Source organism: Saimiri boliviensis, chromosome 2 (genome assembly GCF_048565385.1).
Source record: "Saimiri boliviensis isolate mSaiBol1 chromosome 2, mSaiBol1.pri, whole genome shotgun sequence".
Taxonomy (NCBI): domain Eukaryota; kingdom Metazoa; phylum Chordata; class Mammalia; order Primates; family Cebidae; genus Saimiri; species Saimiri boliviensis.
Window position 1 is genome coordinate 209,987,644 of NC_133450.1, and position 27,679 is coordinate 210,015,322.

General features: G+C 43.9%; 1 protein-coding gene across 5 annotated transcripts in view; it reads right to left on the reverse strand.

The window, feature by feature from the left end:
- Positions 1–27,679, reverse strand: part of ASTN2 (astrotactin 2) — a 959,402-nt gene that overhangs the window by 832,432 nt on the left and 99,291 nt on the right. For all 5 annotated transcript variants that reach the window (XM_074395240.1, XM_074395241.1, XM_003925189.4 and 2 more), the window contains exon 2: positions 79–266. In XM_074395240.1, the coding sequence (XP_074251341.1) occupies positions 79–266 (188 nt within the window). The remainder of the gene's footprint in view (positions 1–78; positions 267–27,679) is intronic.

Here is a 27,679-nt window from a genome sequence, read left to right on the forward strand (position 1 = left end):
TCCCCCACCCCCTCCATCTCACCACCCATTCCTCCCCTACCCAATCCCCAACCCCAGTCACATCCCCCCATCACTCACCATCACAGAAATGTGGAGGATGTGCATCTGCTCCTCAACAATCTCCGAGGGCTCCTGGAGAGTGGGGGCGGTGGCTTGGGCCAGCTGCCCGGAGCTGCTCATGGAGACGTGGAAGTACAAAGTCCCATTCTCCAGCCACTGCTGTCTCCAGTGCACCAGCGAGATGTCCGCCGCTGTGCCAGACATCTCTGCAAGACAAGACCCGAGGCACTGGGTGAGCTGTACGCCTGGCCTTGGTGCTCCAGGGAGGAAAAGAGTCCACATAATCAGGAGTTCAGAAGACATCCATTTTTTGCCAGAATGCCTCTCCTCACATCAAGTCTATGAGCCAGGGATCATCACCGTCATTTATAGACGGGTCAACTGTGACCAAGATCCAAGATTCACCTAAAGTAACAGAGTAGTGGAGGCAGGGTTTGCACTCGGCTCCTTCTGAGGCCCTTTTTAAACACACCACACGTGATCAGGTAATTCATTCTACTCTGAGAGTGGTATGAAACTCAGGATAAAAGTGCTTTCATTCTTTTGAGGGTATAGAACTAGAAGAAGATGAAGGAAAGAAATCCGTGAAAGGAGTGGGAGTTAAGAGTGTGAATGCTTTAGAAGCTGAGGTGGAAGTACTCATTGCCAAACCTTGGAGCCAAAAAGGCCCAAGACAGCACCAGCTCAGCGGAGGTATCTCAGGGTCGTCTTGTACGGAAAAGGAGCTTGCCAAGAGGGTTGCCCTGAGCATGTTCCTCTTGCTTCCACAAGAGGAGCTCCGTTTTTTGTAAGGTATATACTGCACTCCCAAGCAAGGTAATGTTAGCACAAAGGTTTCCTTGGCCTAAAAACATGTGCAAAACTACTGCCCCATCCCAACATTCTCATACAGCCAGTGGGGAGTGAGGACTTCCTAGTAAATAGTAAAATTCAGTCTCCCGTCTTGAAATTTCTAACTCTTGTCTCTATGCTGGTTTTCCTTCTGTAAAGACTTTTAAAATGACTATATTTGAATAGCATTTTTATTCAATGTATCATACCTTTTTGTTAGTTAAAAAAAAAAAAAAGGGTGATGGCATACAGGGCCGAAAGTGTCATCTTAAGAAGATTGTACAATTGTTCCATAGTGCTTTCAACTAAAGGGGTGTATAACTGCAAATGTCCTAGAAAGACAAGGCCTATCAGGGTACCTTATGCATGAATACTAGGAAAGTGTGGTGGAGTTCTTGGAGGATCATTAGGTCTGCACTCTAGAGAGACAAATAGCCTTTATGGTGTCCATCAGTAGACAAGTAGCCTTAGTAGTGTCAGAGGCTTAGAACCTTGGCCCCTCCCTCCTGAGACAGCTGTGACCTTGAGATGGGTATTCCTACAGTTCCCAAAGATCTCATGTGCATACACACACACACACACACACACACACACACACACACACACACACACGACACAAGGAGGACTAATGGGCAAGCTGAGTGACAGCCTCTTATCCAATCAGCTCTCTCCATGTCCCACTGCAGTGCCCATTATATTGTATCTGGTGACATGATGAAACCATATCTGTCACCATATCTGGTGACAAGATGAAAAAGAATCATCTTGAAAAGAAGAGGAGATGATACCACCAAATCACCTACACATCACCCAGTGCTACTGAATTATTCTTATATCACCCACGCCCAACAGACTCTCCCTCCTTGAGGTTCACAATCAAAAATCCTTAGGAGAAGAGCGTCCGGCACTTAATAAAGGCTAAAAAATGTGAGCTATGAATTTTTAAGTGAGGTATTGATTTGTTATCATCATCATCATTATTGATAGGGACAGGATCTAATTCATCCTTCAGCTGTTCTGAAAAAAATAAAAAAATAAAAACCGTGAGCCATCCTTGACAGCTTGCTTTCTCTCCCACTCCTCATCCAGTTCATCAGGAAATCCTTCGAAAGCCATCCCACATTCAACCCTTTCCAGTCCCTCTATGTCAGCCACATGGGACAAGGCATCATGCTCTCCCACCTGGCTCACTGCAAGGGCTTCTTAAGTTGCCTCTCTTCTTCCACCTTTGTCCCTTCTATTCTCAACCAGGAACCAGAGGAATCCTGCCAAGCAAAAGTCATCCCACATCACTAAGCCCTCCATGTACAGTCTTTGCATGGCCTCCTACTCTTTCCAAGTATAAGACAAAGTGGCGAGAACATAGGCAGTTATTAGGCCAAGTAAACACATGCTTGGGCTTCCTTTGCAGCTGGATGAGTTGAATAGGCCGTGAGATAATCACAAAGGTTGGTCAGTGCTTAGAGCATAACCCCCAGGAGGTCCTGAGAACCCATTATGGTGCCCAGGGAAAGGGACTGGCTGGGTGATCAATTTGAGCAGCAGGTCTCCTCTCAGCACCTTCTCTTCATCCAAGGCCAGGGTGATCTGCTGTCCCACTGATTCCCCTCCTAGCCTCAGTACCAGAGGCCTTGGCAGTAGCTTCCCTGGCAGACAGCCAGCTGGGCCAAGGCAAGGTGAAGACATTATGGCAAATGGCCCGGCTCATTTTTTCTCAGTGCATTAAAGCCCAAATCCAGAGGTCCAGGGAACCCAGGGATGAGAGCTGCACTCGAAATAGCAGTGTCTAATTCAGTAGTTCCACGTGCTGCTGGCTAGGCAGGCACTCTATGTGCTAAGTGTCCCTGGAATGGCACCAGAAGAAAGCCCCAAGTTAGGCTACATCTGGTTGACACAGCCTGGCATAGATGAAGGCGGAGTGAACAGAGGGGTGCTTGTGGAAATCTGAGCTCCTGACTCCTAGCGCTCTCTCCAGCCTGTGCCTGAAATCCCACTATAAAGAGGCTTCCCCTTTCCATGTTCAGATGAGAAAGCGGAAGGTCGCAGAAGTTCAGTGACTTGTTTAAATTCACTAGTGAATTTGTACCTAGGTAGAACCAGTGGATTTCCAATCCATGCAATTTCTACTATGCCGGTTGCACTTACATCTCCTTTTCCTAGACGAAATTAGTCCATGAACCAAAACTAGATTGAGCTCTTTGTTTGCTACAGCGATGAGTGCACAGTCAGCAGACAGTAAACGTTAAATGATAATAACAGTGTGTGAAACACAGTAAATATTGAATCACAGAGAATAACTCCGGACTTACTTTATTACAAAGAAAAGAAACTGTTGTTGGAGAGGAGAGAGGAGGGGTATAAAATGTTAAAGGGAAAACTGCTTCAGCAGAAGCAGAATTCCTCCATCATTCATTCACTCATTATTCATTTATTCATGCATTTGTTTACTTATTCAACATACTTATTAAATACCTACTCAATTTCAGGCAGCTCAGTAGCTCAGAATGTAGAGTCAAATGAGACGGTGTTGCCTTCGGGGAGCTCATGGTCATTTAGCAGTGGAAATGCTACCCAGCCCACTGTCTCCTCACCCGTGTTACTGTCCACACACATGCACACTCTCCGTTTACCATGGTCCAGACAACTGTGTGTTATCAGGACTATCTCCTACCATCACCCTTCATCACACAGGACTTATAACTGTTCCTCAAACAGCCAGACTCTCACTTATCCCAGGGCATGAGTGCTTTCTGCCCGACATTCCTAGCACGCTTCTCCCAGAAGCTACAAGCTGTCTTCTTCTCCATGTTTGTCTCTCAGTCCAAATGATATCTGCTCTGAGAAGCTGTGCCTGTCCACTCTAGCTGAGTAGTCCTCTTCATGCACATCCCATCTTTATTACATCCCTTTTTCAAAAACTTTCTATAGCATTTATCACAATTAGAAATTCAGGCCAGGTGCGGTGGCTCACACCTGTAATCTCAGCACTTTGGGAGGCCGAGGGAGGAAGATCACCAGCCAGGTCAACATGGCAAAAGCCTGTCTCTACTAAAAATACAAAAGATTAGCCAGGTGTGGTGACATGTGCCTGTAATCCCAGCTACTAAGGAGGTGGAGGCACAAGAATTGCTTGTACCTGGGAGGTAGAGGTTGCAGGGAGCTGAGATTGCACCAGTGCACTCCAGACTGGGCAACAGAGTGAGACCCTTTCTCAAAACAAATAAATTACTTAATTAAAAGCAAAGAAAGAAATAAAAATTTATGCTTTACATTTCCTTGAACATGTGCTTACTGTCTTTTCTCTTTCCAGAAGAGATATGTCACCTTGGCCCAGCTGTGTGTCTCATTTCCTGCCATCTCTCAAGCACTTTGAAAAGTGCTTGGCATATAATAAATGCTCAGTAAATAATTACTGAATCACTGAAATATATACACATATACATATATGTAGTTCAAATACTCATGCCGTTTTTCATCTTTAAAATGCTTAATGCATATATTTTTTCCCAGTGATTTGGTGTGTGTGTTTATACACATATATTTATGTATTTACATATATTTCAGTGACTCAGTAACACACTTACACACATCCGTAATAAAATGGTGAAGGTACTAAAAAATTGAATTCGAACAGTATGATGTTTCATCAGAAAATTAAAAAAGAAGAAGGAGGAAGAGGAGGAGTAAAGGTCTATTGAAAACTCAAAGGTGGGAAAAGACTCTCCTAGCTTGCAGCGAAGAACTACCTCCAAAAGGTGGTGGTAGAAGCACTGCAGAGGATGGGCAGCATTGCAGAGGACGTCCCTCAGACGGGAGGCGGAGAAGGCAGCGAGGTCAACTGGTCATCTCAGGGGCATTAAGCTGCATGTGTCCGTAGGAGTGCAGCAGAACGTCAGGTTAGAAAAGTAGTTTAGCCACAGAGCTAAGGGCTTTGAATGCTTGTTGATATCATGTACACTTTATTCAGAACCCGTAGAGTTCTCTTGGTCAGAAAAACCAGTCCTGTGTCCCTTAAAAACAGGTTAATAAAACAGTAACATGACCAAAACCAGTTCTTGAAATTCTCTGCTGATTGATTTTCCAACCGCATTTTCCCTTTTCTCTTCCCCTACTCCTTCCATATAAACATTTCATTGAAGTCTTCAAGTCATATTACAATCAAACTTAAAGCAAAAGGGGGACTAAACGCATTTGGTCGGGAACCAAGACGATTCCCATAAAGGCAGATTATGCTGACATGATGAATATAAAATGAAACAGCAGATATTAAAGTGGGAGAATTGGTGCACCATGCCTTCCGGCGGTAGGCTGGCTCCAGCGCCTGCCTCCCTCCCACCCTGGATAGCTTGGTTTTATACTGGAATCATAAAGAAACACAAGGATTGCCTTTTCACCTTTTTCTGCTTTCCCCCACGGGCTGCAACTCGTGAAATATTCAACAGGCTCAAATCCCCTCAACCGCCCCACAAAAGCCAAGAGACAGGATCAGCCTTCATCAGTGATTCTGGGTAGACTGCCATCCTGCCTCGGTGGCTACTGATGCCTTTCAGCCTCCTGGAAAAGAAATAAAAAATCCCGAAGGCGTGTTGTGCTTTTAATCGGCTTCTTCTTCCTAATCTATGGCACTCATTGTACTTTATTTAATTCCTGAAGGTCATTATGAAAATAAGCAGCTCTTCTCATCACCAGCCATCTTGGTAACAACTCCCAAGTGGCTAACTAACCAGCCTTCTGATTCTATAGCAGCAGCTGACCCTCCAGCAGATTATTTGAGGAAGCCAGAGAAAGCTTCCAGTGAGTTTGCAAATCGTCCTTTTCTCGCCATGGGGAAAGCAGACATTACATGAGACGAACTCACTGCCCGGGCAGAAAGAGTTGGGAGAGGTAGTGATGTTGACTTTAACCAACCTTGCCACTAGCTACTCCAGCATTCATGGGTGATCGTCACACATCAAGTCTCGCACTGAGTGGGCCTAGAAAATAATCACAAATACTCACACCCTTTTTCATCTCTAAAATGCTTAATTAAGGCAAAGCTTTATCATCTCTCTCATGGGCTATTGCAAATGGTTCTGTGCCAGTCAGGGTCTCATCAGAGAAGAAGGGACATACTCAGGAAGGTCACTGATAAGTGCTTAATGAAGGGAGGATTTGTAAAGGCTTGGGCAGGGTTCAGGCAAACCGATAATGAGCAACCAAATACTCCCAGGTCGACAACAGCAAGGAATTGTCACCACCCTAGGCCTGAAGGGGCACGGGATGGTGAGGATGGGGGAATTATCAAACCCTAAAAAAGCCACAGCTGTAGGAAAGGGCTACCACATAGCTGCCAGAGAGGAACTCTAGCCTTTACTAGAATAACTCAGCCCCTACCAACGCACAACCCAGGATGGAGAGTTTCAAGGGAGTAAATCCCCAACCTCATTTTCCTTCTACCCACCAACTTTTCACAGGTGTCTCACACAGGTCGACCTCAACCAAACACCCGAGGATGCTTAAATGAAACAAATCAAACAAGTCAGCCTTCCTGGGTGCACAGCAGGTGGGAAAGGGGATCTCAAGCAGCGAATGAAGGCTATTCAGTAGGCCCCTTAACAGGCATCCCTACCTTCAGGCTTCCTTCCTTCCAGCTCTCCATTAAATGGCTCCCAGTATGAAATTTCTAACTTGTCAATCTGACCATATAATTCCTTTGCTCAAAACCTTCCAATGTTTTCCACTGTCCCTCAGGATAAAACCTAATTTATTGAGCCTGACACACAAGGCCCTTCCTGGCCTGTTACATACATCTCTCTGCAGTCTGATCTCTTACCATGCGTTTCCTTGCACTTATATATTAATTCTAACCAGATACTTATATAGTGTACCACATCTACTACGTTTTTTTCCTAATTGAGTATCTTCTGCTCCTCCATGGTTTCACAAGGAGGAATATTGCATGCTGCATAAGATCACAGGGTCTGGAGACCAACTGCTTGAATTTTCATCCCAGCTCTCCTGTGTTCAACCTGTGTGTTTTTGGACAAGCTCTTCACTTCTTCATACCTCAGTTTCCCCATCTACCAAATGAGGATAACAATAGCACCTGCCTCATAGGGTCATTTTTACAATCAAATAATACAAATTAGCTGTTAGGTTGGTCTTGATACTTAGAGAGCACTCAATAGTTACATTTGTTATGCATTACTTCATATACATACAGCGTCCTCTTTTACCACCGTCATGGTTTTTATATATACCTTAAACGTTCTCTTTATACAGCTGGCTTCCCTTACTGGATCCTAATGCAGGGGCATGTCAGAATTATTTGTGTAGCCTGGTGCCTGGCACAGTGGCTGAACAAAGTAGGGACTCCATAAATGTTCTGTACATTTAATTGAGCTGTCCCATATTTGAATTCAAATGAGTATTTCCAGAGGAGAGAGAGAAGAGACAGCAACATGGGGTATAAATAAGAGCTGGATTCCCATACAACAACTCTACAGAAATTTACCTAACATCTGGCTTAAGTTCAGACACCCTGAAGAATGCACATGAAAAGAAAGAAAATGTTAACTTTCAAGGAGCTTACATTTTCAGGAACTGAGATAGGGGAAGTTCATATAGAAAACTGAACACTCTTGGCAAGGCATGGTGGGTCACACCTGTAATCCCAGCATTTTGAAAAGCTGAGGCAGGCGGGTGGGTCACCTAATGTCAGGAGTTCAAGACCAGCCTAGCCAACATACTGAAACCCCGTCTCTTACTAAAAATACAAAAAATTAGTTGGGCGTGGTGGCGAGCATCTGTAATCCATAATCCCAGCTACTCGGGAAGCCTTGGCAGGATAATCTCTTGAACCTGGGAGGTGGAGGTTGAGGTGAGCCAAGATCAAGCCATTGCACTCTAGCCTGGGCAACAAGAGAGAAACTCCATCTCGAAAAAAAGAAAAGAAAATGGCTCTATTATTCTGTTTAGACATGAGTATGCGTGTATATAGCCGGAAAAAAATACACTGGACCACAAAGAATGGCACTCTCTAAATAGTGGAATCAGAGGTGATTTTAATCTTGTTTTGATTCATTTTTCTCTATGTTTTCTATATTGACTACATTTTACCTCTGTAGCAGATGAAAATATACACTCACTTTGAAGATTCATTTAGTCAACCAACCTCCTCTGAGATCTGGCATTGTGGGACTCTGTCCTCCGCAGCTTAGTCCAAGGGGCTAAGAAAAGACGTTCTATAAATAGCTATAAAGGAAAGTACGAAGCTTAGAGGAAAGGAGATTACTTCTGGCTGGATATAGAAAGTCTTCATGGAGGAAGAGTCTCAAAGAATTGGCAAGATTTGGACAAATGGGTATGTGGCAAAGCGCATTTCGGATCGAAGGGCAAGAAGGCAAGAAGGTCACAAATTTACAAAGGGATACAATGTAAAAAGGCCAGTATAAAATGCAGAAGCCGCCATTGCAGAGAGATGCTGGGGGCTACCAACTCTTGACCATGGATGCAGACCGTAAGTGCTAGGTCCCGCTTGGGGCTCCTTTATGCAATCAGACCCAGCCCAAGCTCAGAGGTTAATAAAGCTCTCCATATACCATGAATTAAGATGGCAAGGTGGATGGACTGATGGGTGAATGGATAAATGGATGGACCCCAGTCATTCTGACCTAATTAAACAGCCTGGGCTACTGAAAAGAACACTGAATTTTGAGACAGAAGCATATATTTGTGTGATCTCTCTATAGCACCTGACTGGTATTCTGAAGCACAAATTACAGAGCCTCTATGATTTCCTTGACTTGTAAAATGAGGGTCACAGTCTGGCCTACTTACATCACATCTAATGTAGAACTGGGCGAAAATAAGGCCATACCTAGCAACGTGCTTGGAAATCTGCAAAATTTTACAGTTAGTTCTGAAAGCAAATGCAATCATTCAATGACATAGTTCATCCACCTATATACCTTCCAGTAATTATCTACTGACTGTCTGAAATGTGCCAGGCACAGTGCTAGGTCCTAAGGATAGACTGGAGGAAAAGATCAACTTGACTGCTGTCCTTACAGACTTTCCAATTTAGCCTGGATATTCCTTTGTTCCCTGTAAGCAGCAGCAAGCATTTCCCCTTGCTTCAGTTTTTTCAGTCACCCACCCATTTAATCATTAATTCATAGAAGACTATGCCTGTCTAGGACACTGCAGTCTCATTATTTAGCATGCAGCAGATGTGCAATAAATACTTATTGAATCAAGGCATCACTAAATGTACATTCCCTGAGTTTCTTGTCCTCAAGAAAGTCACAATCTAGGAGAACAGAAAAAGGGAAGTCAGCAAAGGTGATGAGAGTGTGTTAATGACCACAAGATGGGAGGCACAGCGTATTACAGGAACACACGTGTGAGGTCGGTTAATGCTCCTTATCTATCAGGGCTTTGGACAGAGCAAGCAGGGAGCATCTATAATCTGGACATTTCACAATTCTAAGAGATCCTGATGTAAAGGTCAGGTTAAATGCCCATGCAATAATGCCAATGCTGTGTTAGGTTTGGGAGGTCGCTCATGGGGACAGAAGGTGGAGAGGTGGCAGGGGCCATGACATGGCCAAAGCCCTCTGGTGGCAGCTAGAGAAGAGACTCAAGCTCTGCTGGAGAGAGTGGTACTCTTTAAATAGTGGGATTAGAGTCTCCAGACCTCAGAGGTGCCTCAGACCCCTCCTCCCCAAACCCAGCTGTCAGCACTCATCTCTGCCTCTGCCTCCAACCTGCCCATTTCCACCTCCTTCGGGAACTGCATCTTTTACATGAAACTGTTTTCCCAAGCCACTCAGCAAAGATAAATAATACAGCTATACCAGGTTAAATAAGGGAGAGGAAGAGAAGAATTAAGAGCTATTGGCAAGAGAGAAAAGCATATCGTTTCAGATTAGATTTGGAAATAGATAGAGGGTTGCTGGAATTGATTCTCATTTATTCCTATTCTCTCCAGTACCTTTCCCTCCCTCCTTGCTGTGTTTCTTTGCTTGGTCTTTGTCAGTTTGCTTCATGATAACCCCCTTAGTTTCTCTGCATGCTCTCTCTCTGTCTTTTAAAAAATTCATTCCAATGTCAATGAGCTTTTCTCCTCCTCCTCCTCCTCTTTCTTGTCCCACGACATTGCAAACTGATGCAGAGAGTGGGTGTCCAAAGAATGGGGACAGCAACTAACCTTTGCTAACACCTACTTATATGCTAAGCTAGGGGCTTTCATTCATTGTCTCGTTTAGCCCTCACAGGAAACCCACGTAGGTAAAGTAGATAGCAGAACCTCCAGTTTTCAGCTGAGATGTCTGAGGCCCTAAAAGGGGGTCACACTTTTCCAAGCCCTGATTCCCAGATTCCAAATTCAGTGCTTTCACCACTGTCCTAACTGGGCTGAGAAAGGAGCTTGCACTTTTGAGTAAAGAGATTGAGGAATCAAGTGCATGTCAGGGGGCGTGATATGATAAATACCAGGGCACTAGGCATCCTTCCAGGTCACTCAGGTGCTCTGCCTATTTCATCATAGTAAAGTCATTTGTTTCCTGTTTTTAAGATGCAAATAATTCCTGGGAAAGAAGTATATGAAGCATTCTGTCTTATGGTGAATGAATTTTTAAGATCACTTTGCTCCTTCCCATATTTCACTGGGTTGACCTTTAACAAATTAAGTTCACCTCTCTGAGCCTCACTGGCCTCATATGAAAGAATGGGAATCATAAAATCAATCTCTTATGATTGCTGTGAGAATAACAGGAGATAATGCATTGGAAGGAGCCTAGAGCAGCATTTAGCCTATGGATATTCCCTGTCAGTTGTCTGTCTTCTTGTCACTAATTTCTATCTCACTACTGTCAAGGCAAGAAGCAGCAGGCTGTTTTGAGAACAGTAGGGTGTGTGTGACAATATCAAATATAAAGAAAAAGGAGGCAGAGGTCACAGAGATAAAACTTCCTACTTCACTTGGAAACAGTCTTCATGACCCATCTACCTTGTCCCCAGTGCCCCGTAAACCTTATAAAGTTATCCCTACAGCAATGACCTGGAATCATGGAAAATTAGGAAGAGAGGGTAAAGGGATGGAGATCAATGATCTATCCCACCCATTTTACCAATCTGTAAAATGAGGACCAGAGAAGAGTAGCAACTTGCCTTAAATCACACAGCATCATGAAACAGTGTTCTTCCTGCCTCATTGTTAGAGACAAGGATTCACAGACTACAGAGGCAGAACCTCCTTGAATCTCAAAAGTGATTTAGCAGCTTGAGAGACAAGGAGTGCTAAAGATCTCTCATAATGTCAGGGCTCCTCCTTCCACCTCCTGAAGATGCTGCTAAGAGGGCATCTTAGGTCTCTGTTGCTAAGTCTGACTTGTCAACCCAACCCCCACACCCCGACCCAGGAAACTCAGCATCTGAATGCCACATGCATGGATTCAGACCTGACATGTAAAAATGCAATGAGTCAGGAAAGTATGTCACCATGAAGTGTGATGTGTGAGGAAGAAAACTGAAACCTGTGAAACGCAGTGACCAAACGGAATCTAAAAGAATAAACATACCTGACATCGAGTCCACCAGCTATTTGCAGAAAGGTTGGAGAGGCAAGACTTGAAGGAATATCTCTAGATGAAGAATTAATCCCCAGTGTCAGACACTGACCTAAATTCATTGCTTGTGGGAACCATACCATGGTCCACTGGCCCCAAGCAACATTTTTACCTCTTAGCCTTTGTTCACACCGTGCCACCTGCCTGAAATGCCTTAATCTTTTCTTCTGCATACGGATGTTACCTATCCTTCAAAACCCAGCTAAAGTGACCCTCAAAAGAGCCCAGTTCAAAATGCTCTCTCCCTCTCCTGAGCCCTCAACACCCCTGGCAGGCTTCTACTTCCTTCCCTGACTTCACAAACTTCACCCATCCCTAATTCTCATGACTTTTGCTAGGTCATAAGAGTTCTGAACCAAGAATTGCTTTTACCTCCTCTGTCTCCTTTTTGGTAGCTCAGCAATTTTTGCAACAGTGGGAACTTGACAAATATTGGTTGATACAAGATTAAAATGAAACCCAAGTAAAGAGCACAGCGTGGTGAAATTCCTGACTCCAATTTCACAGACTGGAATACTGAGGTACAGTGTGCAGGAATGGGACTCAGAGAGATTAAGAACCAGAAGTGGGAAGAACCAGGTAAGAGCCCCTTAGACTAAGCACATATGGTTTTACCTGGCCCCCACCCTCTCCTTCACCTCTGCTTTATAGCCCACTATGCCATCTATCAAAATAGCACCAACCTGGACCAAATGACATTTGATACAGCCAAGCCAGGACAACTGAGCAGTCCTGTGCCTTGTCTACTTCTGACTTTGTCATTCCTCCATGTGCATGTGTCTTTATGCTCATAGTTCCGTTCCATATCCTTGTTCTCCCTATTCTCTGTTCCACTGTTTTTTTGCCTGCCTAACTCTGAATCTTCAGAACTCAGCTGTAAGCAGACTACACAGTCAACAGCTCTTCTTACACCTAAGCCAGTGTCATGTGACATTGCAAATATCCCTATTAAGCGGTGAGTCTGTTTTTCTTCCCCTTGAATCGGAGTTGGCTGCAGGACTTTCTCTAGCCAATGGGACAATGACAAAAGTGACACATTCAGAGATTTGAAAAGCGTTTATATACTGAGGCTTGCCCCCTCTTGCTGCTCCTGCGATCCCTGCAATTGTCATGTGAGATTAGCTTGATGGAAGCAGAGAGAAGGATGGCCCATCTGCCTATGCTGCCCCAGACAAAAGCCTGCTGCCCAACAGAGGACATGTGAGAGAAGCCAACCTGGGTCGTCCTCCTGCTAGCAAGCTTGCTGGTTGACCACAGACACAGGAGGGAGCCCACAGGGATCAGCCAAGACCCGAAGGAGGACTGCCCAACTAAGCTTAATGGTAATTACCAGCCCATGTAAATAGAGCGTAACAATGGTCCTAAGCCACTAAGTTTCAGAGTGTTTGTTACACAGCAACAGTTAACAGGAAAACATCGCCTCCTTTGGGAAGCCTCCCTCCACCCTAGCGCAAGGTTGGTTTGGGCATTCCTGCTCTGTGCTTATCATGCTCTACGTAATCATTGCTTGAGTTATTTCATGCTTCACCTACCCTCTCCTCCCCAAGTCTCTGAGCTTCTTAAAACTAAAAGCCTTGTCTCTCTTGCTGCCCACTACCTCCCTAATACCTATCTCAGAGTTGGTGCTTAATGGGCATGTGTAGCATAGAACAAACTGATAGTGAAATTCTGCCCTAGGAGGGATCCTACTGTGTTTCCCTCAGCCCCTCCTCCTCCTAATCAAAGTCTCTGCGGCCCTGATTGAGAGAGAGTGAGTGAGTATTGATTGGCTCCAACGGTACTGCTTCAGGAGCGTAATCTGCCTCTATATTCCTTAAATAAGCTCCATGCCTGTTCGGTGTGTTCATAGCAGCCTTGATTGTAATTCAGCCTGTACTCCATTACCCTTATTTATAACATGGCACTGGAGCACAGAGCCCCAGGCTGTCCGTGGAATATTACAGGACCCTTTTGACTTGCAATTCCACACCATTCACTCCAATTTAGGCCGGCCACAGATGGTGCCCTGTGGCAAGGAAGGGGTGATTAGAGGATGCCAGGCTGGGGTGGGGAGGAGGGAACGACCCTCTTGATTTTCTCTCTGCATCAGAGGAAGATGAAAATAAAAATGGCTAAGGTTATTTAATGTCCCTTCCCACCAGGACGGTGTGCCCCGGAATGATGGCATATCAAACCTCTCTCTGACAGACTCAGACACGAAGAGTCCTGGGACCACTGTGGGGACACCTTTTAACTCAGCGTAAAATGCCAGAGTCCCCTCTGCAGGTGAGATGACAGGAATGTTGTTCCCATATTGCCAGGCTACCAGTAGGAAACATGGAATTCCATTCTTGTCTTTGCTCTGTGCCGTAGGGTGAGGCATTCATTTTTCTGAGTCTGTCTTCTCATCTATCAAATGTGGGGGCTGATCCCTCCTCTGACTCCTTCCCTAGGTCACTGGAAGCAGTACAGGGAGAAATTCACAAGAAAGAACTTTAAGTAAAATGTTCCCTGTGCAAAAGTCATGGCTATGATTAATACCAGTCAACCTGGTGGAAGATGTCTAGAAAACTAAAACCAAGAGTCTCAACAGGAATGGCTGTAATTCCCTCCCATTTTTTAAAGACATCAGCTCCTCAATATAGCACAGGGCCAGGGCTCAGGCTCTAAAACCAGCCACCTGGATTCCCACCTCTGCCACTCTGTTAGTTGAATAACCTTCCAGAAATCACTTGACTTCTCAAAAGCTCACTTTCATCATATAAACTGGGGAAAGTAGCATCATAATAATCACTGGAGTGTGAAAGCCAGGAAGGCAGGCACTGGTTTGTCTTAGTCATCGTGTACCACAGTACCTAGAGAGTGCCTGGTAAAATGTAGCCACTTCATCTAAAAAGAATAAAATGGCTAACACATATTAAGTGCTTACTCTGTGCGAGTCTTTTCGTAGCTGTATGCACACACCTACCTCATTTTGTGCTCCCAACATTCCTATGACTTATGGATAATGATAAAGCACAGGTACCCAGTGGCCAGATACTATGTCAGCACAAGATACAGCACATGTCTGTGCTCCATAAGGTTTGCAGCAGTGAATGGTGCCACTACCACCACCTCTGTGGTGCTACACGGATAAACTGCTTTTACTCCAGTTAATACAGACATCATCAGAGATCACTTGCTCTGAAGCAACAGAGCCTGTCTTTGTAAATTCCTGGCAAAAGGAAAAGATACATCCTTTGAATATCCTCTTTAGGGCACTGTGGTTACAACACGGAATATCCTCAGGGTGTCGGACTAGAAATCAAGACATCTGAGTTGTCGCACCTCCTTCTAGTCCCCACCCCGCTAGGTTCTTTCCATCTCCAGAATCACAGAAACTCTAAACAAAGAGTAGACTTTGTCAACTCAGCAAATGTTTCTGTAGAGCATTTGCTGCACCGAGCCCTTTGTGGAAGCTTCTGGGCATCATTTTTCTGGGTCTCCACTTCTCATTAAGAGTCAAGAGAACTGAGACTCAGAAAGGACAGGGGAGTTGTCCCAGATTACACAGCAAGTCACGGGTAGGGCTGGTGAGAATCCAGCCTCTTGTCTTCAAGGGCAGGCTCTCTGTACTCTACCTGCCAGATTCTGAGTAGCCTCTTTGCTCTGCCACTGATGTGCTGTTTCACCTGGGAAAGCCACTTCCCTTTCTGAACCTCACTTTTCTCACCTGTAAAATGGGAATAGACATGGCGTCTTCAGAGGCTGTTCATAGGATTTATTAAAGAATGCTATTAGCAGATAGTTTGATCTTACACTCTGTCTTAGTGGAAATTGTTATGCTACCAGAAAACAGCAAGAACTACACCTTCCAGGCCACATGAGAAACCTCATACACATGTCTCAACTCTATCATTTATCTCAGAATTATAATAGGAACTGGGAGAAGGGGGTCCCACCTAGCTGGGGACCCATCTACTCATCCTGTACACCTCATAAACATGTGTCAGCTCTATCATGTTTTTGAGAGTTACAACAGGAACTGGGAGAAGAGGGACCCACCTAGTTGGTGTCCCATCCGCTCATCCCATGCACCTTTTCTGAATGTTTTTCTTTAACGACCACTTACTCAGGGCTATAACTCTTACCCTCATAATCTTCAACCTAATTCCTGTCCACTATGTGATGTGAAATATACTAGAAGGAACTATGTTGCCAGGGCCAGGAGGCATGTCCTTGTGATGGGCAGGTATGCCTCTCACAGAGGGAAATAGGCTGTTTACTGGCATTGGGAGTGAGGATCAAGTTAGATTAATCACCTTTAGAGATCATATACATTCAGTCAGGCTAAGGGTACACAAAAAGTCATGTTGCACAACCTAAAAACACCTGTGAAAATGTTCCACCAGGGGAACAGACGTGTTTATATGTCTTTTCTCCTAAAGCACAAGTACGGTCACAAACATAGGTACTTCCTCATGAATCTATGCAGCTGGGCCTTCCAGGAAAGCATTCATATCTCCTCATATACACAAACACATGTGTTCACATATGACTGCTTCCTTATGCACGTGCATGTACATATAGATTGATGTGTTCATGTATGAATACAGACAATAATGTTATGTAATAGAAGGTTTTGCAGGTAAAACCTCACACACACATTCTGTAAAACTGCTCCCCTCCTAACATGGGCATCATGAGTATTTGTGCATGTGTATACATTAATGCATTCCATGACACACATAAACAGGCATCCTCATGTAGATATGCACATACATATGTAAAAACTTTCACAGCACAGTGCTCACAAGCATAGGTGAGGCCCTCCCACAAGCACGCTCCTATATAATGTGCTAAGTCCACCCACATATGTACATCATACATGCTCCATCGTGAATGCTCAGACCAGCATATGTGCACACTGGTTTTTTACACAGGTACGCATGTAGCCACCTTCATGGGCAGACGTATACATATGTGCTCAAGCATGCACATGCTTACCAAAACACATACATTTATCCCAAGGGCATACCGAAGCCCTTGTGTGTGTCCTCAAATACACAGCTACAGAAATGACAGCAGGAAATGTCCTTTTGAGCCTCTGAAATACCTACAGGTCTGTCCTCCTAGAGGCTGTGTTTTGCACTCAAAGAGAAAGACCAAATCCTCTCCTGCACTCTCCTGAAAGCCCGTTTCCTCTTTTCTGGTATGACTGACAGACCGCTGTAGAGCACAGAAAAGCAGAACAGTCTTGTTCTCCAGCTGTCCATCCACTTAATCCTTTCTGATTTTGTTTTGGGAAAAAAATTTCCACCGATTTGCTATTTCATCCCCTCAGCCTGGTGTCCTTGAAAGAGAGAGATTGACACATGGCAGAAAAAATGTCCTCTGATGTCCAGCTCCAGGCGAGCCACTGACCTTCCTCTGGGACCCTGGCTTCCACATACCACACAGGGAACCCAGCCAGGACACCAAAGCTAATGTCCTGGATGCTGGGGCAAAAACAAAAGCAAGCAAACAAAAAAACCCAACAGAATCAATCAAACAAACAGAAAGCAGAAGTAATGCATTAATACTCCTCCCCTTTCCACACAGCCAGACACTACACTTGGCAATGTTGTACACTGCAATCTGTGCTCAGCACACTCTGAAGGGACCTATTAGCAAGCCCATTTTACAGAGAAAGAAACTGAGATTCCCAGAGGTGAAGGCACTAGTCTAAGGCACTAAATGCAGTTAGTACGGAGCACGTGTGCTTGCCGCAAAGCACTTTAAAAACGCAGGAGAATCTGGAAGGAGGCAGGGTGTGTTACTACTGCCTGGCCTCTGGAATCCTCCTCATTTCAAGTGCACTTTCAGGAGTTTCACTTCCTGGAGAGGCCCAGTGCACTGCAGAGGCATCTTCCCAGCCTGATGAGGGAACAGGGACCTGGAGGAGGAGAGAAAGTTTGGGGAACAAAAGGAGGAATAGAGTAAGATAGGAGAATGGGGCAGGGTTGGCAAGAGGAGGAAGAAAAGGAGAGGGAGAGAACCCAGCTTTAAAAGGTGGTCTAGTTCATCTTCCTTTTAAAAAAATAAATAAAGCCGGGCGCAGTGGCTCACGCCTGTAATCCCAGTACTTTGGGAGGCCGAGGCGGGCGGATCACGAGGTCAAGAGATCGAGACCATCCTGGTCAACATGGTGAAACCCCGTCTCTACTAAAAATACAAAAAATTAGCTGGGCATGGTGGCGCATGCCTGTAATCCCAGCTACTCAGGAGGCTGAGGCAGGAGAACTGCCTGAACCCAGGAGGCGGAGGTTGCGGTGAGCCGAGATCGCGCCATTGCACTCCAGCCTGGGTAACGAGGGAAACTCCATCTCAATAAATAAATAAATAAATAAACAAATAAATAAACAAACAAACACTGAGCCCCTTCTCCATGCTGGACTTCATAGGAGATGCTGGCAGTGAGGAGACAGAACAGGATTTTTCATCCAGGAAACCCCTAGACTAGTAGGGCTAATGCCTGTTTTATATGGGATGCAAAAGTTTGACTGAATGTTTTAAAAATACTTGCACACTTTCCAAATCACTGAGGAAAGAGAAATGAAAAATGACCTCTCCTGCCATAAGTCAGCTTACTACTATGGGAATTATCCATCAAGCCTTTTATACATGTTTTCCTGCACAATCCTCATAACCTTTCCTGCATAACCTTTCAAGATGGTTATTATATCACATTATATATTCATGTGTGTATGTGTCAATGTACATGTGTATATGTACACACATATGTTTGGTTCCAAGAAGTGCAGACACTATGTGAAAATCACAGGATTTCAGCAGCAGAAGTGGCATTCAGACTCCCACGGCTGAACTTCTAGGTCCTTGCCCTAAGGCATTCCTTTGACTGCCCCTTCTGCCACTGGCTGCATTTACTACTTACAGTAGCCGACACAGAGTAAGCTACTAGCCTAAGACAGCAGAGCTGGAAAGACCTTAAGAGAACATCCAGCCTTAGCAAAACTGAGGTTAAAAAAGATGAAGTGACTTGGCCAATGTCTGAACTAGGACTAGAATCTACTCATCCGACCCCAAAGATCAACACTCTTTCCAGAACGTTCTTTATGACAGAGCATGTGTTTTTAAGAATGACAGCTCTTAACCCCGATATTGCAGAGGGCAGAAAGACAGATGCAGAACAGAGATGCCTCCAAGTTCTCAAAGTGCTAGAGATAAAGCAAGCCTTCCATGCCTGAGGTTATAGGATTAGCAATCCTATTTTACAGATAAGCCAACTGAGGCCAAGAAAGGGAAACGGATTTGCCTATGAAAAAGTAGGGCAGCCCTCTTAAACCAAATCTAGGATCCTTTCCCATAGAATTCACTCTGAACAGCCCTGGAAGCAGCTGAGTATAGAGGATTAGAAGACAAGTGTGGGAGGCAGGTAGACGGCTGGTTCCAGAGGTACCCCCTTGGTTGCTCTGGCCCAGCATTTTAAAAACTTCATGCTTATCCATCTTGAAATTACAACCAAAGGGCCCCACATTTTCATTTTGCACTGGGCCCTGCAAATTATATAGCTGGTCCTGTCTTTGACACATTTCCTTTCTGAGCCTGTTTCTTCATCTTTGAAATGAGGTAAATAATGGGGTAACTTTACAAGGTATACAGCCGACACTGTCATCGCTTCTCTGAGCCAAACATCTATGTATGTACACAATACATACACATGTTCATATATACATACATGCAAACATACATGAATATATAACAGGTTTGAGAGGGCTGCATCCCTTCTCAGGCAAATACCTTTCCCTCACTTGTCCTCAGTTAGCTCCTCCGTAAAATAGGATTGCCAGTCCTACAGCCCCAGGGATGGAAGGCTTAACTTCCTCTCTCACACTAAGAGAAGATCTTGGAGGCATCTCTGTTCCTGCATCTGTCTTCTTGCCTTCCAGGCTAGCAATATCACAGTTAGAACCTGTCATTCTTGAGGTCTTTCCCACTTCTTCCTTGGCCATCATCTTTCCAGTACAGTCTAGTAAAGCATTCTCCTGAAGACACCTGAAGTCCGTGCTTTCCTAGTCCTCATGCAGGGTAGGACAGAAATATCATGGAGTTTTAAGTCTTCCACCCATCTTCCCGTCAACCTAGAGAAGCCCTTAGCCAATGACAGATGGGAGGTGGAGCATAAATGCCCTCGTGTGGGATAATTCCTGCTCATGTTTTCTTATTTGTTTTGTTTATTTGTTTGTTTTTCTGAGGCAGCATCCTGCTGTGTTGTTCAGGCTAGAGTGCAGTGGTGTTATCATGACTCACTGCAGCCTGGACCACCTAGGCTCAAGCCATTCTCCGACCTCAGCCTCCTAAGTAGTTGGGACTACAAACACGTGTCACCACGCCCAGCTAATGTTTTATTTTTTGTAGCGATGGAGTCTCATTATGTTGCCTATGCTGGTCTTGAATTACTGGGCTCAAGCAATCTTCCCACCTTGGTGTCCCAAAATGCTTACAGGCATGAGCCACTGTGCCCTGCCATTTGGATATGTTCTATACTATGTTCCTGAGGTCTCCAATGAGATTGAACTCCAGTTGCTAACAGCAGTCCTTGATCAATTATATACTCTTCATTGGTTCCCCTTCCTGCCTGTCTCTCTTCCCCTACTGGGGCTTCCTGGGACCACCTGTGAAAAAAATTACTTGCATTCATCTCCTCATGCCAGGGTCTGCTTCTGGAGAACTCAATTTAAGACAGGGATGCTCCAAGCTCAATTGAGATAATGCATATAAAGTGCTAATACTGCATCAGGCATAGATACAAGCCCTCAATAAATGGTAGACTTACAGAAAAAAAAGTCACTTTACAAGAAGACACGAGGAAGAGGACAGAATGTTTATCACTGATTTCCAAATTTATCTTAATAAAATCGTCTCTGGTAGATACTCCTCATAACTGGTCAGGAATGTTTTTCAGAGTCCTGATTCCTACAAGAGGCAGATACCAGTCACTCTGGCTTCTGGGACCCAGTCCAAAGTGAAAGCTCATGGGATTGCCATCTATTCTTTTTCTAGCCTTCGCACCAAGTGAGAAGGAAGCATAAACCATCCAGAATCCCAGAGCCTCAGCATCAGACATCTCATCCATCCAACCCTTTGTTTTACAGATGCAGAAACTGAGGAACAGAATAAGACCAAAGTCACCCCGTATGTAAGATCAAGTTCAGAAGAAGAAATCCGGCAGCCTGCCATTCACTCTCCAAATAAACTTCAGTATTTACTGATTTCTTCATTCTTTTTAATGAATGAATAAATAATAAATGAATAAAGTAATAAATAATAACTAATAAAAATGAATAAAGTAATAAATATTTGGGAAAAATTTTCCAAAGAGTGAGAAATGCTGGTAAAGAGGTTATTTTTAATAACAAAGTAATAAATAGAGAATCACAGAAATACACAGATATACACATTAGAAAGTAAGCCTCACGGATATAAGGGGTTTTGCCTCTTTTGTTCACTGCTGTGCCCTGGAGCCTAGAACAGTACATGGCCCATAGCAGATGCTCATGAATGTTCATGAAATGAACAAATACTCTCTCCATGACACCCATAGTCTACCCCTGTTGAAGCTTTTCTTGGCTTGCCTCAGGAAGAACAAGTCCAAAGAAATCAGAGCCCACCACCCATTATAACCAGAATAGCATGGATGGTTAGAGAAAGCTCCAGAGCTCCACCACCAATAGGAACCCCAGCTCCATTACTAAGTCCCCAGAAGGCCTTGGGCAAGTTACCATTCCCTCCCTATCTTGCAATAGTTGACTGTATTTATCAAAGGAGGTACCCTATATGTAAAACACTAAAGCACTTGGTCCATATCAGCTATTACTAAGGTAGAAAGAAATACCCTTCTCCCCTCAAAGACTTCTCTCTCTTGCTAATATATTCAGGAAAATCTTTCCAAAGAGTGGGAAAATGTACCTATGCGGGTAAAGAGGATGACTAACATGTAGGCTATTTTCATCAAAGTAATAAATAGAGAATCACAAAATAAAAATGTTACATCCCCTCCAGTCTTTTTCAGTTTTTTGTTAACCACCAGGAGGTGCTTAGGTGCCACAAGGTCTTTAATAAGCCAGAGAAAGGAGGCCTCAGGCTCAAATCCCAGGTGGGCCGTTAGCCCTGGCTGGCTAGAATGTCATGGCATTGCCTTGCTTTCACTGGACTTGTGTTTATAGTGGCCTTCGAATTTTAGTAAGTGATACTAGTTTTCCATTGATCATTATAATATTGAAGTTTCCATTTACAATAAAGATATTACTTTAGAAAAATTAAAAATTAGAAGCAAAAGACAGAATGCAGACATGGTCAAAATGATAAGGATGGCCCTGAAATGCCTGAGGTTTGGGACACTCTGGTCTAGCCTCGGTTCTTAAGCCATCAGGATAGGACAAAAACTCAGGGTCCAGGGCTCAGTATCCGCTCTGCCATTCACTTCTGCTCTGTAACTTTGAACGTAACCATTGCCCGCCCTGGGCCTCAGCCCCCTACCTCTAAAATGAAAGGATCAGATGTCTAAGGCTCCAGCATGCCTTTCCGTTTTTTAAACATTTTGAATCCTTTCAGGAAACCAACAAAACTGTAATAAACCTGAGGAAAATGCATCAAGGCCATGTGGGCGCCCCTGCCTGTCTCCATGATATCTCACTCCCAAATGAAAATTTGCAAACTCCAGAGTCTTGTTAACACTCATGTATTTATTTATGTAGCTTTCCTTCTTTCTGCCTAATTCCTGGCAAAGGAAATAATACCAGAATGTAGGAACCCATGCTCAGAATCCTCACTCATTAGAGCACTTAACGTGTTCACGCATAACACCAGGGTGGCAATATCAATCTCCTCTACCCTTACTACCTGGCTCCAGAATCCCCTGTGCAGTGTTTGATGGAAAGAGCCTTGAAGAGAGCTCACAGGTGCTTCTAACGGATTCTCAGGAAGGGAGAAACCTGGGCTTTGGTTCTGACCTGGCTCTTCTGCTTGGATTTTCCTCCTATTCACTAAGCTCCAGCTCAAAGGCAGCGAGAGATAGAAAGGAGTCAAACTAGGTCTCCTGCTGCTCAGTGGGGCCTCAGGGTGGTCAGGTGGATGCTCAGCTCATCACATGCACTCAGGGCAGCCTGAGAAGTACAGCCCCAGAGGCATGCACATGACAGAGGTGGCATAGAGAAGATGCTTAATGTTGCCTTAAGAAGCAACCACAGGAAGTTTCCTGGACAGATATGGACTTTGTGCAGTCATGAAGAATAGACAGGTGTTTACGAAATCAAGTGGGGAAAAGCTTTCCAGGCACATGTTGAGGATATACAAGACCTTGAATGCCACTGATTTACAAATGGGAGCCAACGTCACCAAACTCCCCAAGCCAGGAGCTTCGAGAACTGGTCAGTTAGACACTTGGAAAGGACTCGTATGGTAAGACATGAAGTTTTCGGGTGAATAGATGGTTCAGGACACAGTCCTGGATGTGCGAGGAGGTTTAGAATTTTACTGCCTCAAGGAAAATTGAAAAAGATTTAGAAAGCCTTGAAACCCAAACTCAACCAGACCTTTCTTCCCAACCTTCTAAATTTTACCTGAATCTCTTTTTTATCCCTTTGAGCTTTGACACTTATGTCCATGCTTCCTAAACTCTCCTTCCCACAACTCCCTTCCTAAAAATTCCCTCCTTTGCAGAAGCAAAACAAACGCACTATGTATCTTTTCCCTAACTAACAGTCAGAAGCTTTTAACAGATTTCTAATGCACTGCTAGACGATTCCTTAAGGCTTAAATCCCCAAAGACACCTTGCTGAAAAAGATAGAGACATCTGTAGTTACTGGTGCTTTGCATTTGATTGTTTTCATAAAACACTGCTAACAATGCATGCATTTCACTCACAGCTAGACACACACAGAGTTAACCTCCCCACCTCCACCATGAATGTCTGCATGAAATGACATATAGATGGGAAGTCTAATTCATGCTGAACAGGCAGCATCCCAGGAGGAACAGGTCTGCATTAGCAATGAAGACACCGGGTTCAGATAGTGAGTGCCGATGGCCAAACCTGGAGGAACACCTTCGAAACCAAGTTCAGTGCTCTTGTGCCAAGATCTAAATATAGTCCACCCCCCCAATATAAAATATGAGCCAATGACCTGTGACCCTGTGGTTGCCATCTTAGCTGCCTGGGTTTTCTCAATATATCCCCCTACCCAGATCTAAACCATGAAGGGTTATATATTATCATGTTATATTATATATTATGTATCACAACAACACATATTATGATATATATGTTTTATATTGTTAACTTATAATATATAATTTTAATTATCATATAAAATATGTATTATTACAATTATGATGTTTTTTAGTTTTTATGGTATATTTATATTATATAAATATATAATTATGTCATATAGCGATGCAATATAATTATATGTAATATATAACTATAGATATATAATATATAAGTATATAATATACCATAAATTTCATTTATATAATTATATAATTATAATTACATATAATCATATTACAAATAAGTATATGTAACATATTTATAAATATCTAATATATTTATATTATATTGTAAACTAGCATTATATATTAATATGTAATATATAACAACATATAATATTGGTATGACAAAATATATGCAATATATATTACTTAATATACATAAATATATAACTAATTTCTTCAAGGCATACTCATGACAGTAAAACTAAATGCCTTACTCCAACATACCTTGATGTTTTCCATCAAAATCTAAATTTAGGACCTCCAGCCTTGCTAAAACTGTAAGTGATTACACCATCCTAAATAATCTAAAGCACTTTCAAATGTCTCATGAACTTAAAAACATTATGCCAGGTCTTTTTCTCCTCTTTTCTATATTTCAAGGAACAAGCACCGTGGTGTTTAAGAAGGTCTTATATAATTCTCAGCAATGACACAGCCATGCCTATTTTCCAGTTGCCTTTAAGAATCACAATTAGAGGTACTGTCTGCGCACTCAGCTGAGTTGTTAGAACAACTGCTTTGCCAACCCTGGTACTGCTTTGCCAGCCCTCTCCCAGCTGCCAACCATGTGGGTTTAAAGCCAGCCTGGATCATGATCAAGATAATCCAACTAGGCTTCTTACTAGACCTGTGAACTTGGACAAATCACTGTCACTCCCCAAGGCTCAATTTCCTCATCTATGAAATGGGAATAAGAACACCTTCTCAGCCAGGGCTGCTGTGATGAATGCATACTCTGACATACTGCAGTTCTCAGCAAATGTTCATTTCCTTTTTCTTTCTTCAAAACACTGTGCAATTGGTTTTTTTGGACCCATGAGCAGAATTTTTCATTACACTGAGTTTCAGTTCCTTAAATTCAGCCCATCATAGAATGGGTCAGCTCTCCCCAACTCTCTGAGATTCATGTTTGCCTGAAGGTCTTTTTAATTTAAAATGGGAGCATTCCACAATAGGAAGTAAAAAAGAAATCTAATATTAAGTATTTGGACTTTGAAGAACTTCAGAGAGTCAACCTCCAGGCACGTAAGTAAGTATAGGTTGCTCTGACTACACAAAATTGTGAGCAGATGGTCATCATAACAGGTAACATCTATGACTGCTTGCCATGTGCCAAGCACTCTTCTAAGTGATCTGAGTGAGCTATCTCATGTAACCTTCTCAGTAGTAGGAGGTAAATACTCATATCAATCCCATCTTGTGGGTGAAAAAACTAAAGTGCTCCAAGATTTGACAACCCATCACAAATTGCACAACTTAGACTCAAACACTCCACTTTCTTGCTCTCCAGCCCATGCAATTAACCACTCCTCTGCAATCGCTTCCCTGATTATGGGCTTCGGGAATCAAGCAACATCATGTAATGTGCTGGCTTCAACACAGATGACCTGAGTACATTCTAGTAAGTCAGCTCCTGCCTCTGTGCCTGGGGGCATCTCACTAATAAACTGAGGATAATTAAATCTCACTTGGAGGACAGTGTTGATAATTGGAGGTGAGGTGAGGAGTGGGAGAGAGAGAGAATAAATAAGAGATGGATGGAGGGAGGGAGAGATAAAGAATTATATGTTGGGTTCTCTCTAAATGGTAGTTTCTTGACTCTCTCCCTCATGAGAGCTTCCCAGGGTGGGGAGGGATGGAAGGAGTCATCTGGCAGTTCATGGACATTGGTGCCTGGACCATGGTACCATATCTTAGTGGTACTATATGTGAAGGAGCCAGAAGTCCTGCCCAGAGGAATGTGGGAAGATGCTCTACCTGCTGGAATGCACTCTGCTGAGGACATCACCACTCAGGATTGTGCTCCCGCCTCCACTGAATGGCTGGAACACTCTAACTCTTTAAAATCAGCACAATGCTAGGCCTCCACACTTCAGATTTCCTTACGGGCCTCATAGGGAGAACAATAGACCACAAACTGCTATGGGGGGTGAGCAGTTTCCTAACATCCAGATAGCTTATAGATATTTCATAGATGTTGCCTTGGGCCTGGGGATCTTTTTGCCTGAGCCCAAGGGAGGTCAGAAGTTGTCCAAGAAAGATGCAGTGAGGCTGAATGGAGAGTAGGAGGGATCACACTGGGAGTATCTGGGCCTTGGGTGTATAAACGGAGAGCACTCCGGCTCTGTTTAATTCTTTCTGCTTCTCTTTTCTTTTTGCCTCTCCCCTTTCTGACTGCTTTCTTACTTCTTCCACTGTTCCTTCAGTTTTCCCTCTATTTTCCCTCCCCTATCTGCTACCCCTCTTCCCACTCTTTCTCTCTGTCTCTCTCACACACACGTGCGTGCACACACACACACACACACACACGCATACACACACAGAATCCCATTTTCCTCAGTAGGCTGAAATGAGACAGATTTGGATCCTTTTACGTTGAATAGCTTGGCACTTCCTGAAGTTATTTCAGAGCCTCAGGAAGCCTCCCAATGCCTCTGCCTGCTTCTGGGTTTCTCATCAGTTCATCGTAAGTCCCAGTGGTCATCTGTAGACCCCTTGAATGACGGGACTCAAATGGAACTTAGGGGTGGCCCTATCCAGCTATTATTCTGTCCTAAGTCAGCAGAGCCTAGTACAATGCCTGGGAAGGAAGTAGCAGGTGTTTGGTGCAGATTTGTTGAATGCGTACATTAATGAATGTAAGTTCTTGACTCCATTGTGCAGGTGGGAAAACTGGTTCCAAGATGGCTAAGTATCCTGCCCACAGTGAGTTAATAGCAGAACCAGGGTTTTAACCTACATCTCCAGATTCGCGGCTCATTTCCCAATCCCTATGTTACCCAGAGTGTCAAGCCCAGGCCTCTTTTTAAAGACACTATAAGCAGCCCTGGAAGTCTGCAGATTCTCCGGGGAGGAGCCACACTTCCATTCATCACCGGCCGTTGACATCATAGAAGAGACTGGCTCATTAGAACCCTAACCTTGGAAGAAATGATGAGAGGATGCCTCCGAAAGCTCAGCCCTCCTTACAGGAGACTTTCCTCACAGGTCAGTGCACTGGCAGGCCCCTGCCTCCCCGAGTGCCAGTCCTTATCTGTCCACTCCAGAGAGGGGCTGTGACCCAGGGCAGAGAGCTGGCAGGACTGAGGTGCCTAAGGTAGTCACACACCTGGTGAAAGATGCTGGGAACCCGTCAAGGGCACCGGACCCTAGAGTTCAAGGATATCAGCTCTTGCCCCTTTGGAGCTTATTCTTCCTTTTGAACTCCCGTTGAAACCACATTGGGACGTAGGCAGAATGAAACTGTAGGCCAAGCTGCATCATATTCATGAGTGAAGCAGCACAGCACAGAGATAAAGGTGTGTTCTCTGGAGCCAACCTGACTAGGTTCAAATCCCACCTCTGCCCCTCACTAATTTGGGTGCCTTTAGAAAGTTGCCACTAAGTTTTGTGAGGACAGCACTTACAAATAAGTTTTTTGTTTGTTTGTTTGTTTGTTTTGGTGAGGATAGCACTTGCCACTAAGTTTTGTGATAAGGATAGCACTTATAAATACCACTAAGTTTCGTGAGGATAGCACTTACACATTTTCCTGGCAGGAAAATCAACATTTAAAAAATGTTAGGTATTATGGTTATCATTGTGCATCTGAATCCAACATGACCGCAGCAATCTTAGAGTTTGGGTTACTGCAAACTCTGTGGGGTTCCCATCCAGGCTTGGT